This window comes from Strongylocentrotus purpuratus, unplaced genomic scaffold (assembly GCF_000002235.5).
Source record: "Strongylocentrotus purpuratus isolate Spur 01 unplaced genomic scaffold, Spur_5.0 spur5_scaffold_10, whole genome shotgun sequence".
In the NCBI taxonomy this organism is placed as follows: domain Eukaryota; kingdom Metazoa; phylum Echinodermata; class Echinoidea; order Camarodonta; family Strongylocentrotidae; genus Strongylocentrotus; species Strongylocentrotus purpuratus.
The window spans coordinates 10289004-10308138 of NW_022145595.1; the positions used below are offsets into that span (position 1 = coordinate 10289004).

The 19135-nt window shown below is 37.4% G+C and overlaps 1 protein-coding gene across 3 annotated transcripts; it reads right to left on the reverse strand.

Annotated features, from left to right (window-relative positions):
* Window positions 1-4833: 4833 nt before the first annotated feature.
* On the reverse strand, window positions 4834-14147 carry LOC115921664. 3 transcript variants are annotated; one of them, XM_030979454.1, is made up of 8 exons: window positions 13895-14147; window positions 10554-10617; window positions 9876-10014; window positions 8389-8506; window positions 7552-7920; window positions 6555-6659; window positions 5689-5743; window positions 4834-4897 (listed from the first exon to the last, which is right to left on the reverse strand). In XM_030979454.1, the coding sequence occupies exons 2-7, from the start codon at window positions 10610-10612 to the stop codon at window positions 5724-5726; spliced, it is 810 nt and encodes a 269-aa protein (XP_030835314.1). In that variant the 5' UTR covers window positions 10613-10617; window positions 13895-14147; the 3' UTR covers window positions 4834-4897; window positions 5689-5723. The 3 variants fall into 3 exon arrangements, with proteins under 3 accessions (XP_030835314.1, XP_030835313.1, XP_030835312.1); XM_030979453.1 differs by lacking the exon at window positions 13895-14147 and adding an exon at window positions 13538-13884; XM_030979452.1 differs by lacking the exon at window positions 13895-14147 and adding an exon at window positions 13160-13212.
* Window positions 14148-19135: the final 4988 nt, after the last annotated feature.

Genomic DNA, 19135 nt, shown 5'->3' on the forward strand with positions numbered 1-19135 from the left:
GGGGGGGGGGGGGGGGGGGGGGGGGCGTGAAAATGGTGAAATGTACGAAATTGCAAACTAGTGAAAAGCCTTTATGGCGTGGGGTTAGGGGTCCACTTAAGGGCCCCGGAATTTTTTTTAGCCTTGATTTATATTCTGAGGCATTTTTGAATGCATGAACTGAAGATTTATGCGAATGATTCTTAGCTTAGTTTCATACGACCCTTGTTCATCGTATTCTCTTTTCTAAATGTTATACCCTCTCGATCTAACATCTCCCTACGTCTCCCATCTCTCGATCCCTCTCTCCTCCCTTTACTCTCATCTCTCTCTCCCCCTCTCGCTTTCTCTCATCTCTCTCTCCCCTCTATATTTCTCTCATCTCTCTCTCCCCCTCTCGCATTCTCTCATCTCTCTCTCCCCCTCTCGCTTTCTCTCATCTCTCTCTCCCCCTCTCTCTTTCTCTCATCTCTCTCTCTCTCCCCCTCTCGCTTTCTCTCATCTCTCTCTCTCTCTCTCTCTCTCTCTCTCTCTCTCTCTCTCTCTCTCTCTCTCTCTCTCTCTCTCTCTCTCTCCCCGCTGTCTCTCATCTATCTCTCCCCCTCTCGCTTTCTCTCATCTCTCTCTCTCTCTCTCTCCTCGCTTTCTCTCAACTCTCTCTTCTCTTCTCACTTTCTCTCATCTCTCTCCCCCTCTCACTTTCTCTCATATCTCTCTCTTCTCCTCTCGCTTTCTCTCATCTCTCTCTCTCTTCCCTAACATCTCCCTACGTCTCCCATCTCATGATCACTCTCTCCTCCCTTTACTCCCATCTCTCCCCCTCTCGCTTTCTCTCATCTCTCTCTCCCCCTCTCGCTTTCTCTCATCTCTCTCTCTCTCTCTCTCTCTCTCTCTCTCTCTCTCTCTCCCCGCTGTCTCTCATCTATCTCTCCCCCTCTCGCTTTCTCTCATCTCTCTCTCTCTCTCTCTCCTCGCTTTCTCTCAACTCTCTCTTCTCTTCTCACTTTCTCTCATCTCTCTCCCCCTCTCACTTTCTTTCATATCTCTCTCTTCTCCTCTCGCTTTCTCTCATCTCTCTCTCTCTCTCTTCCCTAACATCTCCCTACGTCTCCCATCTCATGATCACTCTCTCCTCCCTTTACTCCCATCTCTCCCCCTCTCGCTTTCTCTCATCTCTCTCTCCCCCTCTCGCTTTCTCTCATCTCTCTCTCCCCCTCTCGCTTTCTCTCATCTCTCTCTCCCCCTCTCGCTCTCTCTCATCTCTCTCTCCCCCTCTCGCTCTCTCTCATCTCTCTCTCCCCCTCTCTCTTTCTCTCATCTCTCTCTCCCCCTCTCGCTTTCTCTCATCTCTCTCTCTCTACCCCTCTCGCTTTCTCTCTCCCCTCTCGCTTTCTCTCATCTCTCTCTCTCTCTCTCTCGCTTTCTCTCATCTCTCCGTCTCTCTTTCTCTCGCTTTCTCTCATCTCTCTCTCCCCCTCTCGCTTTCTCTCTCCCCTTCTCGCTTTCTCTCTCCCCCTCTCCCCCTCTCCCCCTTTTGCTTTCTTTCATCTCTCTCCCCCCTCTCGCTTTCTCTCATCTCTCTCGCTTTCTCTCATCTCTCTCTCCCCCTCTCACTTTCTCTCATCTCTCTCTCCCCCTCTCGCTTTCTCTCATCTCTCTCTCTCCCCCTCTCGCTTTCTTTCATCTCTCCCCCCCCCCCCCTCTCTATTTCTCTCATCTCTCTCTCCCCCCTCTCGCTTTCTTTCATCTCTCCCCCCCCCCTCTCTATTTCTCTCATCTCTCTCTCCCCCTCTCGCTTTCTCTCTCCCCTTCTCGCTTTCTCTCTCCCCTCTCCCCTTTTGCTTTCTTTCATCTCTCTCCCCCCTCTCGCTTTCTCTCATCTCTCTCTCCCCCTCTCCCCCTCTCGCTTTCTTTCATCTCTCCCCCCCCCCCCCCCCTCTCTATTTCTCTCATCTCTCTCTCCCCCTCTCGCTTTCTCTCTCCCCTTCTCGCTTTCTCTCTCCCCCTCTCTCCCCCTCTCTATTTCTCTCATCTCTCTCCCCCTCTCGCTTTCTCTCTCTCTCATCTCTCTCTCCCCCTCTCTCTCTCTCTCCTCCTGTCCCTCTCATCTCCCCCTCTCTCTCATTTCATATTTAGTGTGGAAAGGGACTTTCAATCATTAATAATTCAACATTTAAAACTAACATCAGACTAAACATTGCACATAGTAAAGTTGAACAAGATCTATTTATTTGTAGTGTAAAATATTATATATTATATATAAATAATATATATTTCTTCAAATACTCTCATACTGAATCTGGCTTCCCTTGTACCACTTCGAGGTATGAAACCAAACTGTTCCTGACCTACTTCTTTTTCAATTTGATCTTTTATTCAAGCTATAGTGCCCTCTATGATCAATTTCAATTTCAATTTCAATTTCAAATTTTCAAATTTTCAAATTTCAATTTTCAAACTTCAATTTCAAATTTTATTCATGTTTCCAACAAAACATTACAAATCTATTTTATGCATTTAAAACAAATGTAAGAAATACATGTTGTTCCAGAGCAACTCACAAGACCCAAAAGTTCTAAAATCTTTAAGTACGCTTGCCTTAGGTTTCTTAGGGGTTGGCACATACATCGACTTTTCAGATCCTTAGGAATATATTCTGGCATATGTTGTTCAAATGTTCAATAACAAATTCTTTTAGGCTATCAAGTTTTGGTCATCTTTGGTCATCCCATTTGGACCTTCAGCTTTAGAACATTCTCAGTGAATGTAATAATAATACATAAGATTTGTGTGGCGCCAAATCCACTTGACAATCAAATGCTCAAGGCGCAGCTTGTGCAAAAGATAAAATACTTGATGAATATTTACAAAAGTGCAATAGGAGAGGTACAGACATGAAAGGTAATGGTAATCAATTATAGGCTAAATTAAACAGATATTTCTTAAGATTTTTTTTTAACACTTCACCAGAACTGTTATTTGTAATCCATTGAGGGAGAGTATTCCATAATGAAGGCCCAGCATGAACGAAGGTTCGCTCCCCCATTTTGAGAGATATATCTCTACATATATCATGCTCTACAGATCCACAGGGCATGTTCTTCTTCTGATTTAAGAATGTTTGGACCCTCATCATCGATACAAATCAATGGCAAATAATTGAACTTAATTGCAACTCCTATTTCTTATCTCCTCCAGTTTCATACAAGTATGACCCTCATACATTAAATTCTCTTTCCAAAATGTTCTATTCCCATACATCTCTCGATAGCCCTTCTCAGTGTCTTCAGTTAATCAAAGTTATATTACAAATCTACCTTAACATAATTATGGTAATTTTCTACACTAAAAAATACATACATGTATATTTTTTACAGCAAGACCCAGAAGCCATACCAGCAAGGAACCCAATTATAAAGCATACATATTATGATTTTTGGTCCGCTTTTAAGAGACACTGCTCATTTCCAATGTCAGATAATATACAAACAAATGTTTCTACCAATATGTAAATAAATTGAACATCATGCAAAAATAGGAATGTATTTAAGATACTTGAACATGTATGAGTGAATTCAACTTAGATATGTTTGATGGGGTGACCAAAGTTTGTGGACATTAATATAAAATAGGAATGTGATATTCGACCCAGGATTTCTCATATTTTATACAAACTTATTTAGATTAATTATTTCCAAATGAATCCAAATTGTAGACTACAAACGGGTGCAACTAGCAATTTGATGTCAGATCGTAATGTGCTTTACAAATATGCTATACACATGAACGTTACAAAAGAAAACAACAAGTCCTAAATTCGCGTAAAAGAGTTTACAAGGGAAATTTTTAAAAAGCAATCCATCAAAGGTAAGGAAATTGCATGAATTGCAAGTCAAACTATCACACAACTGGGAAGTTAGTATAACTTTTTACTTGCAATTTTGATGACATATTCTCTCTAAATGAAGATTTCTACACCATTGTCAGAAAGTTCACATTTTTATCGGAACCCATGCAAAAGAATGCAAATTTGTCAATCTTTTGTCACTATTTTTGATAATTTCAGACCCTATTCCTAAGAATTTTCGTCTCTAGGCCATCTTATGTTCATCTTTCCATTGGCCATATTAGATTTTCAAAATCTTATAGATTTTTAAAGATATGGAATTGTCCGCGAATTAAGGTCACACCACCATACATGCATTTACAAAATCTACAATCTGAAAAAATATGACCATCACAAATTATTTAAAACTAGGAGCAGTATATACATTTAAACCTGTACAGAAAGACCACCGAAAGCAGATACAAAAAGTGGTCTCTCTAGCTAGGTACATGGTCTTGACATGTTTATATAAACACACGTTTTAGGGGAAACACAATATGCGTCAAAAGCAGGTTTGACTGCAGATCATTCATACTTGTACAGAAGGGTTATTAACATGGTAAACTACATGCATTATCAAGACATGTTCTAAATGTAGTAGATATTATTCAACCATAACCCACGGTGGTATTCTGAGCAAGATTTCATCTCCCAAATATTTTATTTTATTAAAAAAATATAACAGGTATTAATTTAAAGACCACTAATTTATATCTCAGATTTGATCTTTCATTTAATCTTAATCTCTTTCTTTTTGTGCACCCATTACAGTTATAAACATGATACATGCAACTTTAACGCTATCGCCCATCTTATTTTTAGTGAAACTTGAAATAAAACTTAAGATAAAGTAGGGGCTCTTTTATCTCTCCAATATACAGGAAGATTAAAATAGCTAATGTTTAATACCCAACTGAAAGTTTAAAAAAACAACTAAAATAAACAAATGAACCTCCCCACCCCCCCCCCAAAAAAAAGTCCTTGAACTGTAAAGGCTCCTTCTCCCGTTCAGCTTGAGCATAACCGTTCATCCTGTGGTAGAGAATAGAATACAATAATTTAACAATGAGATGTTGCATGGACTAACAGTCTCCCTTTGTATACCATACCATCAATTCTAATTATGGAGCATGGTTTATAATATTTGTCTTGCAAATTAAACAAAAACAAAATAGGACATAGTTGCTGTACTCTATTGTCCATCAACAATGTGCCCAGTGACGTTACAAATTATATATTAATGTTTATATTTGTACCCCTAAAAGATAATGTTTTTTACCCCCCCCCCCCCCCCCTCCAATCTGCCATCCACATTTGAACCTCAGGTTAGATTACTATAACATGCTTATAGATCATAGTAAACATGGATACATTGCATATAAAGCCACTCTCTCATCCCTCTTCACACCTTAACCCCCCCCCCCCCCCCCGCCTTCATTTAAAAGGTGAGTACTTTTATGTTCAGTTCATTTTAATGGAATGGGCTATATAGACATATTATATAGGCATATTCTTGCCAAAATGTTGTTCTGATTTTTATCGTAACTTTAGAATGAATTAAACTTTAATTTGCATTGACTTTTGAGATTAAAAGTTTGGTGGGTCAAATGAATCCATATTTCCACCATACCCCTCCCCCAACAAACAAAACACATAAACAAAAAAATAAACATCAGTATATAACTACATGTATGTATATTTGAAAGATACACAGCTATGTTGTCATTTCTTTCTTTCAAACTAACTTCAATGTTCTACACTTTAAAGAACTAAAGATAATCTATTGTTGGACTTTTACTTATATAACAATTCTTACTCATTACCATCAAGTCTTGTCAGGATCCCATCTTGATCAGTGTCATCGTTTCATTGATTTGTCTACATACAAAGGGTTAAACATAAGAATAACATTTTAATCCCATAAAAATGTGGAGTAAGGGTGGGGGATTTAAGCACAAAAGGAATGGAAAACTGATACTCTGTCAAACAGCTATTTTTGTTCTCTTAATACCACCTATGACACCATCAAACAGCACAACTTGAGGTTTGAATAGCAAAATATAATACAATAAAATGAACAACATTAATTAATTAATTTGCATGTCTTCTCTTGTATAAATATTTGTAAAGGTATATAGAGAATGTTTCTAATAAATGAAATTTCCAAAACTATTGTTGGTTTTAATATCAATAGAATTCTTAATACTATTTAAAGAAAAATAGGAAACACAAACACATACAAACATTGTCAACCTTAGTGTTTCAAAGCCCTTGTTTAAATCAGATGGCAATTGATGCCTGATATGCACTAGTTTGCTCCAATTTAATATATTTTTGTGCAAACGAATTTTCACAAGTTTTTAGAAATTAGCCGGTGCTCACTCAAGCGTACACTTATATTGCCAGTAATTTAAGTGCCATCTGATTGAATAGACATTCACAAATAATTTCATGAGGAAATATCATGCAGATATCATGAAATTAAGTTTTTTGAGGATATTTTCAATGTGTGTACTTTTTTTTGTTATGCAATGTAGATATTTAAATGTAGAAGATTCTATATCTTGTGGACACAAAAAAAGAAGAAAAAGAAGAAGAAAAAAAAGAAAAAGCCTAACAAATAATCAAGTTACTAAATCCCTGCGACAAGGACCATGGATGCATAAAGCATGTTGCTGCTTAAACTTACTTCTCTTATAGATGTATTGGATAGCTAAGGTCATACAAGGCATGATGATGATCAGAAGTGGTATGACGACGATGAAGGCATTCCTCCAGGATGTACAATCAGAAGCTGAAAAAAAAGGAAGAACAATTTTAAACACACAATCTTTAAAACCAAACGATAATACAAGCGGTAAAAATTACATGAATAATATATGCATCAGTTACAACAAATTGCTCTCAAAACATCATTCATTTAATATCTTTTTCCTCTTGCATAATCCATCAAGCCCATCAGAATCTGATGCGGAAGAAGAAAACAAACTATTTAAAAAATATGCTCTGTGTTCAGTAAGCGTTTTAAAGGTTTACTGTAATGAATATACATGTATGAATGCATTTAAACGCGTACACGCTTTTTGTTTGGACTTTAAAATATCAGAGGCTGGTAGACATTTCATGGAAAAAGAATGTATGCTGAACTGTTATTCACTTGCTTTTGACCTCTGTCCCCCCCCCCCCCCCCCCCCCCCCCCCCCGTCCCAGCTGATAGCCTTTGCATTCATTTTTGTATATTCACAAGTTGTACAACTCAATCAACATGCTGACTTTCCGGGCATGCAAGGAAATTGGGAACTTTGGAGATATAGGTTTCCTTGCTGAATAATCAAATAGGTGTTGAAGAAATTTTACAATCTTCTATATAACATGCTGACAATTTGGAATAACGATATCCATACCAGTTTGTTGGATTTCATTCTCCTTTAAAAACACAAGAATATCTGTAGGATGCGAACGTTCATGTGGTTGGACGAGCAAGTGTGCGCTTGTAAAATGGCGACTGGCTGGAATGCTCCCCAGGGAGTGGAAAATGTGCACACATTGTGTGCGGGTGAGCCTGAAGCCGTTGACCGGGGTAATAATATATCTGTAAAGCACTTAGGCACATCATTGGATCGATGTATTGAGCGCTATATAACAACGAAATGTTATTATTATTATCTGCTGAAGGGAAATATTACCTTGCTCTTGAATCTTGGACACCTCCAGAAAGTACAGGGAGTAGTCTGAAGGTACTTGTTGGTAGATGCAGAAGATTGTGAGGTCGTGAATCAGTTTTGACCCATCTACGGCAATGTAAGTGTGAGATCCATTCCCAGAGATCCGAAGTCCCTCACACTCAGCCTTACTCCTGTCCCCTACAACTATAGTGCAACTTCGATTTTTTGACACAAAATCTGAAGTACATTCATATCTTTCGGGGTCATGTCCGCCTCTCGCAAAGATGGAGAAGACCGAGTCATTAAGCGGTTTGAAAACCGGGTCGGTGGCTCTTTGAGTCTCATCGGCCGCTATGGTAGTTTTCCTGAAGTTCCCCCGTTGAAGATGAACTGGAGAATGTGAAGTCAAGAAGAAAAAAAGAAAAAAACAAACAAATGAAGATAGTAATAAAAATTACCAGACAAATGTGACTGCATTGCCAATATGCCCCTGTCTACAATGTAAATTCACTGCAGTTACTATTGTGGCTTGAATTATTCTTGGAATATCACAATGAGAACAAAAAGCCTGTAACAACATGTCATTTGATCATTAAGACCTATGCCCTTTGACCTGATGATCCCAAAATCTGATCACTTTGCTACCCTGATGCATACGACTTATATATTTTAAGTTCACAGCTAAAACAGTCATTACTTTGATAAAAATAAGGTTTTAAAAAATCTTTACATTTCATATAAAATGACTTGCTGACCTTGGCATTTGACCTTCTTTAACCCAACATCACTTTGTCTCACTCTAGTGATGTACACTTGTTGTTTCAACTATTTAATAATAATTCTTAACACAATTCAAACCTTTTCCATCAGCTCCTGATACACTTATTACCATAAGCATTAGAAAGGACATCCACATGTACATGTACTTGTGCTCGATTTTTGTTGGCTCGTCTTTTGCTAGCTCGTCTATCCATGTCTGTGAGAAAAAATACACATATTAAAGGCAGAACTACCAGTACAATAACTTAGGTATAAACATGTAAAATGTTTTTTCATTGAAACCATCCAACATCACTTTCTCATATTTTTTGTCATGCCTAGCCTATTAAGATATTTCTTTTATCTCTTTCTTGCACATTTTGGACAGGAAATTTATGAAAATTGGACAAAGCTCTAAAGTTTTCACAATCTCTGAAAAACTAATTTTTTAAAAATGGAGTGATAGCTATACCTATCGTAAGAAAATATAACCTTGGCAAAGAATGGTACTGGATATCTTTTGTTATGTTTAACATAATCAGGCCCATCTTAAATTGGTTTGATACGAGACAGGCATTCCTATTTTTGTTTTGATTTTGTCTCTGACAATTATGTCCATACCAACTGATCTGTCTTGCACTAGCTAAAATGATACAAAATGTAATGAAAACGTGGTTGGACATATTTCCAGTTATTAACTTGAAACCTACACTATAGTGACTATACCATGTCAATGGTTCATGAGAAGAAATGATAAAAAGATAGAAATGACAGGGATTGATGCAAAATAACCACAATCTATCATAGGTTAATGTACCGGTATGTCATGTTGGATCCGGGCTTACTAGGACCTGGGGACAACTCGGCCACGCTGCAAAAACTGTCATTTTTTGTCATTTAACCCTAACCCTAACCCTAAACCTAGACCTAAACCTAACCCTAAACCTGCAAAAACTGACCATTTTCGCAGCTGGGCCGAGTTGTATCCGGTCCCAGTTAGCCCGACCCGTCATGTTGCATGCATGACTTGACAAGCCTTGATGTGTGCAAAAATACTAAAATTGGGATGCTTCAAAGGGCAATAGTTTTTGTAAATCACAAAATGAGATCCGGATGAGGCACTTTAGTTTCTAAACTAATGGTCAATTCAGACAAATTGTTGCTCTTTTAACCTACCAGGAAGACTGTTTTGGTCTTGCATGGTGCCTGCATGGGCATATATGATAACGACCCCTAGGATGTAGAAAAATGTATCGGCACATTATTGGACATGAATAATAAATTTCTTCAATATCTTATTTCTAAAAATGTCTTCAAACTTTAGGAGACAATATATGAAGAGTTTAATTCCAAAAGGATCGAGCTAAATCCATTTTTGTAAATTCTGAGAAAAAAGAAATTGTTTACTAGATTTTGTACAGGCATCTATGGAAAAGTGATATTAGAAGGTGCATTTTTTCATAATTGCTCCCAAAATTTAGATAAATAATTTTGTTGAAAGACTTAAGTGAACAATGTTTGGATATCAATAACTAAATTTTCATCTAAAGTGGAATTAGGCTCTTCATATGTACAAATGCAGATACCTTGTGTATGCGCTTCTTATTTGAACATGTAGGTGACCAGCTATCCTTTCCCTTATTAGATGTATCCTCTTCTTCTGGAGCGGCAACTTCTTCTGATTTCTCCTCCAATCCTGAAAAAGCCTTTGGATTTTCCCATGGGCTGAAAAAATCAATAATTGTTACTTTACAAGTTTCGATAGCGATAATTGGTATTAGTGTGCATCACCATAGTATGGCTCAAATCATACTGTAGTTTAGTACATTAAAACATTGCGATTTATAACAGGGCTAAAAGTGGGTTTATGGATATTCATGTCTTGGTATTTTTACCTGACATGTTGTAGTATATTGGTCTACGAACCACAAATACATACAAAATATATTTGCCTTTTATAGCAGAAGCCTGATCGAAGGCATGTTAATTTTCTTTTATATTTTTAAATTCATATTTATTATTATCATCTTTAATGCTTTAGTTCAGATTTTCATTATATACTGGAAAGAAGTGAGGGGGGGGGGGAGGGAGGATACTGGGGACTGGTAAAATTTGTTTCAAAGTGTCAAACCAGCAAATGAGTTCATTTATAGGCCTACCGTAATGCAAATATTTTGTATTTTCTCAAAATCTGTAAAGTTGAAGTGCAAAAATCCTTCATCATTTGATGCGTTTCAAGTTTTTATACCATCAATTACTAATACCTTTTCTCGGATAACAAAATTGCACGCCCATATAGTGTTTCTTCAGGTTCCTCTTCCATTGTTCCTTGAGATTAGAATGAAAGAAGAAAACAGGCTATCATTAGGACAGGCATCCATATCACTTACAAAATACACACCATACATACATACATGTACATGTATACTAGTGTGTCACTATTTCACAACCAGAGTAAGACCCCCCGCCCCCCCCAAAAAAACAAAAAAACAAAAAACAAACAAAACAAAACAAAAAAAAAAAAAAAAAAAAAAACAAAAAACAACAACACACCACCACTTTCTCAAAGTTAAACAAGATCCCCACCACTTTCCATTTGTAATGCAGGGTGCTATATAAGTAACGTTTGTATTATTATTATTATTATATAAAACCTAATCGGGCTAATCCTCAATGATCGATAAGAACAGTATCTCTCATCATCTCATGTCGATCATTATTAAACATGTCCATCCATGGGACTATACATTTGCTAGAGATACAGGCAAAAAAAGGTAGACTTCCCCTTAAACTTGCTGGTTCCAGAAGAACACGATCAACACATGCAGATGCTAAATGGCTACCAGATCCCCAACTGCAGAACAGTACGTCCTCCTCAAACAGTCCTTCTGCCACAAGACTGTTTGGGCAACGAACGCTCTCCCATTCAGCATATTCAATTCAATTCAATTCCAATAGCTTTCCGTCAAAGACTGATGGAAGGCCATGCAGTGCTAAACCGATCAAGACTTTTTACTTACACCTTATAAATAATGCATGCTGCATCCTAACTCATTTATATATACACCCACACACACTGAGCCGAGTCAACCATCTGCAAGAATCTTCAAACCTGAAGGAAGCAATGTATTGTACTGATAGAAGAAAAAGAAGAAGAAGAAGAAGAAGATGGCCCTTTTTACAATCAGGGGGTAATTTTCGGGGGGGGGGGGGGGGGATAATTGTCCTGCTATAACGCTAGCTACTCCTAGCCTAGTAGCCTAGCCCTTGGGGGTAATTTTCAGGGTTGGGGGGTCATTGTCCTAGTCTATAGGGGTAATTTTCTGGGGGGGGGGGCTGGGTTATTGTCCATATAAACACTTGCTTGTTATTTTTAAGTCTAGGCCTATACCTATATGCCCTACCTGGTGTATCTTTAAATGCCTATATATCCTCAGTGCAGTGGAATTAATATCCCCATAACATTATACCTAGGTATAACCATTATAGGCCTCAGTTGGCTCAGTCGGTAAAGCGTCTGCCTGTGGAATCCCACCCAGGCGGATGACTGAAGCCTGTCTTGTGTGTTATATGTGCCTCTCCCCTGTTTCATAGACACAGGCTACGTTAAGTAGAAAACACTCCGTCCCTCGGATAGGACATTAAATGGAGGCCCAGTGTTAGCGTGTAGAGGAGAGTCACCACCATAGCATGTTAAGAACCCACTGCACCATTCGTAAAGAGTTTAGGGGAAACCCTGGTGTAGTGGTCCATCACCCCAGTATATACATCTGCAAGAATCTTTAGTATTGAAGGAGGCATTATATCCAGAAGAAGAAGACTAGTATATAGCTAGCCGAAATTTTGTCTACTGTACACCTACAGTGAATAGATCTGATATTTATTTACATTCAATATGGAAAACTGGATTAGCATTGATCCCCCCCCCCCCTCCTCTGTATTGTACATTTATCCACCTTCCCCTATTCTTTACTATTCTGTCATCATTATTCTGTTTCTTTTAATGTACCATATTCTAATTTCTATAAATTAGTGATAGATCTGATATTTCTTTGTATTCAGTATAGGTAACTATAGATTAGTATTCTTAGCCCCACCGCGCACCCCCTGTATTGTACATTTATTCACCTTCCCCATTTCCATTTCTATTTCCTTATTAATCTACTTCTTTTAAAATCTTTTTTGTCGTTCAACGGTCCCTGTAAAAGTGATCTGTGTTTAAGAAGCTGTGCTTTTTTACAGACCACCTCTTTTCCACATTTTCAATGTCTTTATTATTTTATAACTCTCTTGTTATTGTTCATGAATTTATTCTTGTTGATGATGAACTTTTTGTTACTGTTCATGAATGTATTGTTTTCATTCATGTCTGTGCATGAAAGAATTATATAAATCTTAAATCTTGAATCTTGAATCTCTATAGTCTAGACAATGAAGTGTGAAGTTCGAAGTGAAGCAGTGCAGTGGTTAAAGATAAAAACCAGTAATATGGTCATGCGATTGCATTGTGAAAGATACGTTGTGGAATTGTTGTGGAATTGATCAGGAAAGGTTGATCATCTAGCATCTAGGTCTAGTATTGGTGTGTACTGCAAGGTTCTGGAATCATCAAAATGATAAGAAATTTGGCCCAGTCTTGGTAAAGTTATACAAGCACTGTACATTACGCACATGTGCGCGACACGTGCGTTATATCTATCAGGTCCAAATAGATAAAAATAATTTACCAAATATATATAGTAGGTGGTTTCTCGGCAAAATTTGCATGATCACGTATTTAGTATAGTCATAACATATTCTTTCACATGATTGGTAATAGAGCTTCCATTTTACTTTTTGATAGGGGGGCGTTTTCAAAACTGGTCTGTACCTTTAATTGGATTTTGGAAAGATCTCCGTTTGCAACATCTGATATGCACCTCTATAGCCAACATTCTCTCTTCTCTCCTTCCATTCCTCCTTCAATCTGTTCATACTCTTACATGCTGTCAATCCAAGTAAACACTAGCTCTGACTGACATTGCACAGAACATCACATCACACTGATCTACAGCTAGTCCAGCACGCTACCGATGATCTGCGAGAGAACGAGTTGAGTTTCTTTTGTTCTTGGGTGGCTGTCGCAAAAGGAAGCCTTCCCTTGATCTGGATGTTCACAACCATACAGGACATTACAAATAATCTCAGAACAAACTTAAATTTATTATAGTAGAGTCGGTACGGTATATATAATCTTACTAAAACTTACCAAGATCTTGGAAAGACTGCTGTAACCCCTGTAACCTGCGAAAATGATGTGTAGGGTCTAAAGCATATGAAGAATTATCGAACTAAAAGCAGGTTTGGTGTGTGTGCATGGCCAATGTGGACGTAAAATATGGTTTCTTCAAACGCGGACCTGTATATATATACCGCGTACCAGATAAATAAAACATCTGTCAAAACCCAATACACTGACTCACACACCGATCGATGACATCATATATCGCACGAGGGGAATACCCTGACGCAACGCCATTATGCAGTGTGAGTCCAAAAAAAGTTTACACCTAGAAAATTGCTAATTTATTTTAAAAATCATCTGATGAAAGAGTGTTTTACTTACTTAATTTATTTTAAAACACGATGTTGTAGGTCTAAGCCTGCTCATCGATCCAGGATTCATGTTCCAGCCTGTTCGGCTGTATTACGAAATCTCATGTATTAATTATCCAGAGAGTGGCCGGATGTCTCGATCTGAGATGCGGGTTGTCATCGAGCCTCTGGAAATTTTGGCTGAATAGCCTGCTGACACATGTTGGTGTTACCATGGAGATATAAGATAGATATCTCCATGGTGTTATCAATATCCAGCCTCTCATGGGAGCAGTATATTGTTGTTTGTTATACTGGTTATCTATTATTAGTATATTGTTCTGGTTAGTTGAGTAGAGATTGTTACAAGATACAACTTCCTTACAGTTACAGGTACAGCTTAGAGTAAGATTGTTCTACTGTTATCAACCTTACAGATACAGGCCTGTTACTCTTAGAGATTAGATTGTATGTACGTATAGTTTAGTTTGTTATACTCTTTGTAAGATTTGTTGTTATTATATTCATCATGTTTATACTCCCTATATATCTATGTAACATTATGTTTTATGCATGGACATCTGCCTTATGCAGCTGAGTCTGAAATAAAGTTCTGAATTGAATTGAATTGAAAGCAGAAATTTTTAATGAAATTACAATTTACAATTTGTTAAAAATAAAAGCAAGGGCGGATTTTATGAGTTACATACACACTAGGAAGTAAGGGTGCAATTCCGCTCTACAATAGCCACTCCCTCCGCCAAATACGTTTATAGGTGGATGCAAAGCCCGGATGCAAAGCACCCTTACTTCAATAAGATTGTTCACATTGTCATGGTTTCAAAATGTTGTATTCCCAAACAGCATTTTGGTATATTGTTAGCACACAATAGAGTATTTTCATGGTGGCAAAGTTGCCAAGGTTGCTGATTCCATTTCCGAACAATTTTGTGCTAGACAATATTGTGGTGCATGGCACCAACCTATAAACACTGAACGTGCCCTGCACCGGGGTGTGACGCCTTCTTCTTCTTCTTCGTTTGGTATTAGCTATTAGTCAAATTTGACTATTGTTGCCAATTTCATCGCAACTCTTTCTTTTAATGTTTTTTTTCTTCCAATCTCATTATGATATAATAATAGTCATAGTCTATCCAGCTGTTATGTAACAAAAAGGGAATACGAATTGTCGTGGTATACATTTGGATATATTCCTGTACTAAACACAGTTTTATATTAAAACGGTCCCAAGGTGTTGTAAACTTGTTTTTAAAACAGAAAAAACATGACATTGGAAGGAAGCTGCTGATTTCACATTTCAAAACAAAATGGGCCCTTCTAAATGTAACTGGATCTGTGTTTTCCCTTTATTAAACATGCCTCCTACAATTCTAAAAGTATTTATCCCATCAAAATGAATTACTAGCAACAAACAAACAAACTAGTAATTCACGATCTGCGTATACCTTAAAGAGGATTAATTTATGTTTATTTTGATCTATGAAAGATAAGTTTATATTTATGTGAAAATCTTCATTATAAATAATGTCCCCACCCCTTTTTTTTTTGCCGAGTGCGTTTATATAAAGCAACTTTTGAACTTGGTTGAAAATCCATTATTCTTCGATAGAAAGGGGGGGGGGGAAATCGAATTTAGAGAATGTACTTTTGACAATCAACGAAAACAAATAGCAATATATCTTTGTCTGATAGTACTATAATAGCCTTAGCCTATAATGTTATCAAAACAATATACTTTCAAAAGTGTTATATTTCCCATTATGCACTGCACTCGTGATAGGTCAAGATAATATATACACTGTTGGTCATCATCAAGGTGGATTAATTTTTGTTTACCCCAATTTATAGAATGATTTTGACAATGATTTTGACAATGATTTATTCATAATGGATATTATTGAATAATAATTTGCGAGCGTTTGTTTTGCGTGACTGCTAGATCATGTGTGTGTTATGCTTATCAACTAGGGAACCTACGTACTTAAGTCATAACTGACAGTAATGAGGATTAATGCCTCAAAAAAGGCACTAATATAGCATATCGACACGGTTTTGATCCTGGGCCTCAGAGTAACGAGGCAATTGCTTTGCCACTGAATCATGACTGTACGTAACGGGGCTATAGGATAGGGGCAGCCCCCACAACAACAAAAATTAAAAGATGCAATAAATTATCAATAATTTATTGCATTTTCGTTGGGTTTTTTTATTTGTAGGGGCTGCCCCCTACCCTAGCCCCCGCTGCGTATATACAGTCATGATTCAGTGACAAAGCAATGGCCTCATAACTGTGAGTCCCCAGGATCAAAACCGTGTCGATATGCTATATAGGATTTCCCGGCCAAATTCGCGTGTTTGTCATTCGAATTCACTTACTTTGCATTTAAGTTAGCGCAGATTGACTTTGCCATGCCAATTATCATTCAATTTTCCAGTTTTTGTATTTAATTTAGGATTTTGGTCGAAGGGTTTCATAGATCTGTCATTCAATTTCGAAACTGCTCAACTAGCATTCAAATTAATATTCACTTGTCGAAGCGTAATTTTTATCATTCAAATTAACACCTGTCATTCGTATTCGTAATATTTTTATTCAAGTTAACTGTTAGGGGGAAGACTTGCAACAATTGTTTACAGTTTTTAAAAAATGCAGTTAAAATGCATGATCTGCCATTGGGGTCTAAGCTGTTATTCCATTTATTCATTTTCAGGACAATGCAGATGGGTGTAGTCAGACATAAAGTAAAGAAGGGGCGAAATCAAGGGATGTGGCATTTCTGCACGGACATGTTCATATACCCGGGAAAGGTGGGGGTACCCTCAATCGTCCCTTTTTAGTAATCCACATCGTCTCTTATACCCAGCACACCCCTCTGTTTTTCTTAAAGAGTTTCATAGTTTACTTGCCCGCCAGCAGATCGACGGCTAAAGACTTGGCTAAATAATGAATCATGTTCAAATTGTTGACTCTAGTCCCTACCCCAGTCACAATATTGTACCCTTCTTCCATAATTAAATTATGATGAATTATGATAAATTTATGATGAAACATATATATTAAGACAAACAACTTCCTTACACGAACATTTACAAATATATTGAGATGCATGCAAGTCGTTTTTTTCTTCTTAACAATCAAACTTAAATGCTGATGAATATTAGATAAATCTAATAAGTATAAGTGTATAAATGCAAGAAAATGAAATATGATGAAATACACATGAAAAAACAATCTTGAACGAAAATGAATGAGCTATAAAAAGTGTGTAATAAACGAGAAATGCATATTGACCATCAATTTAAGTGCACAAAGTGCTAATTTGAATGCTACAATGAATTAAAATGCTAGAAGTACACCGTCGCGTTGTCAGAAAATCGTGTTACGCCAAATCGAATGACCAAATAGCGAAAGAAGCACATTGTTCATTAATTTGAATGAAACATACGTAGATTCTAACGAAAATTCTATAGATTTGAAAACTAGAAAAAGGAATATAAACCCGAGATATACCTGACTGCACTAAAACCGTCGAATTTGAACGCTAGACAAATTATTTGAATGACAAACTCGCGAATTTGGCCGGAAAATCCTATATTATAGTGCCCTTGGCTGTTTGGTAATTTTCCAGGGGATACATTATTGTATCCTCGGGGGGTGGTTGTCCTCGGGGGGGGGGGGGTAATTTTAGGGAGGGGGTGGGGAAGTAATTGTCCCGCTGCTAATTGGCCGGAGGTGATTGCCAAGGGGTTGTCCTAGAACCGACGGGCTATACCTAACGCTCCTGCATGTACTATGTTAATTATCTGGCGGCACTAATGAGTTTCCGTTATACTGTATTGCATATTTTGTTTACAGTTTCTGTGCAGTGCATTTCTCTTTTACACTTTATCAGTTTAAAGTAAGAAAATTGAAAAATGACATTCCCTGACACGTGTTACGATTTTTCCATAATTTTGAAATAATGATCATAGATAAGACACAAAAGGCGTTGTGATTTTCTTAGTTTTGAAGAAAAAAAAATGACGAATTAGACACTGTTTGTATGCACAAGGAATGGTTCAAGGGGGGGGGGGGGGTCCCTGAAATTAAAAGTTGACATTTACCTACCCCCCCCCCCCCCCGGCGTATATGATACATGAATGTTTTTATGACAGGGAAAAAAAGATGAATAAGACATTGCATTAAAATATCTCAGTCAATAAACACATTGTGTGTGAGAAGGGGTTCTACCCCACCCCCACCCCTGTCCTTAGTGAAATTTAGAAATTTAGCATAATTTACCCACGATGAGTTATAAAATTCGGCATTTTGATCACCATATCAGATTATGCTTGTGATGGGGGTGAAGGAGCCGGAATAGAGTTTTCTTCATCGTTGAAATATTTTTTTTCCTCGATCGCCCCCGCCCCGCGCAGGAGTGTTTGCTATAATAGCTACAATAACAGTTTCGTCTCTTCTGGTGGCTTATTATATACTCGTGGGGTGGGTATACTTTGAGAGTAAAAATGGTCCTCCGTTTTGTTAACTTTACCAACAAAAGCTTTGAACGTTTTCTCAAAATGAATAACGCTCTTAGAATTTGTAACGCTTGCCGACAGAAACCTAGATATAATTTTATTAAGCGTTATGCTAGAATTTATCAAGGGGACGGGGCGGGGTAGGTGGTGGTTTAAAAGTGTTAATGAAATAAAGAACACTCGTAATTTCTGGACAGGCTGAGATGACTCGCCTGGCAGGCACTTTGCTTATTTTTTTTAATCATACATAATACGTAAAGGTACTATGTCCCATTTGCAGGCCAACAAAAAATGAAAAAGTTAAATTCCAACTGCATTTGAAAGATAATACTTATTTAGAACTTCCCTAAAAAAGGTGGGGCTTGAAAATGTCTTCAAGTGGGAAAATAATGACTATTAGTTGTCAAATCGATTTTAGGGCTATAGAGCCCAAAAGTAATAGTCTTGATTTTCAGACAATTGTACCGAATGGTCATACGTTTTATGCTGCGCAAAGATTCAATCAGTGTAATCTTGGCCATCACAAGAAGTGGGTTATTGATATAGACAAATGCTCATGTACCCTTTACAACTCTTTTCATGTATGTTATTACCAAAGAAGAAAAAAAGCCAGTCAGTCACTCAATAGTGTCTAAAAGTGAAGTCTAGCAAATAAACGGGTTTCCTTGCATAATTTGAATAGGAGGACACACTAACGTTTAAATTTCACATATAGGACATACATGACATATTC

Bases quoted from the DNA above. Each gene is read 5' to 3' on its own strand.
- LOC115921664 (XM_030979454.1), bottom strand. From the start codon at position 10,612: ATGGAAGAGGAACCTGAAGAAACACTATATGGGCGTGCAATTTTGTTA. The intron at 10,015-10,553 runs GTATTAGTAATT...TGATTTTTTCAG, and splicing joins ATTTTGTTATCCGAGAAAAG to CCCATGGGAAAATCCAAAGG. The intron at 6,660-7,551 runs GTAATATTTCCC...CTTTTTTTTCAG, and splicing joins GTCCAAGATTCAAGAGCAAG to CTTCTGATTGTACATCCTGG.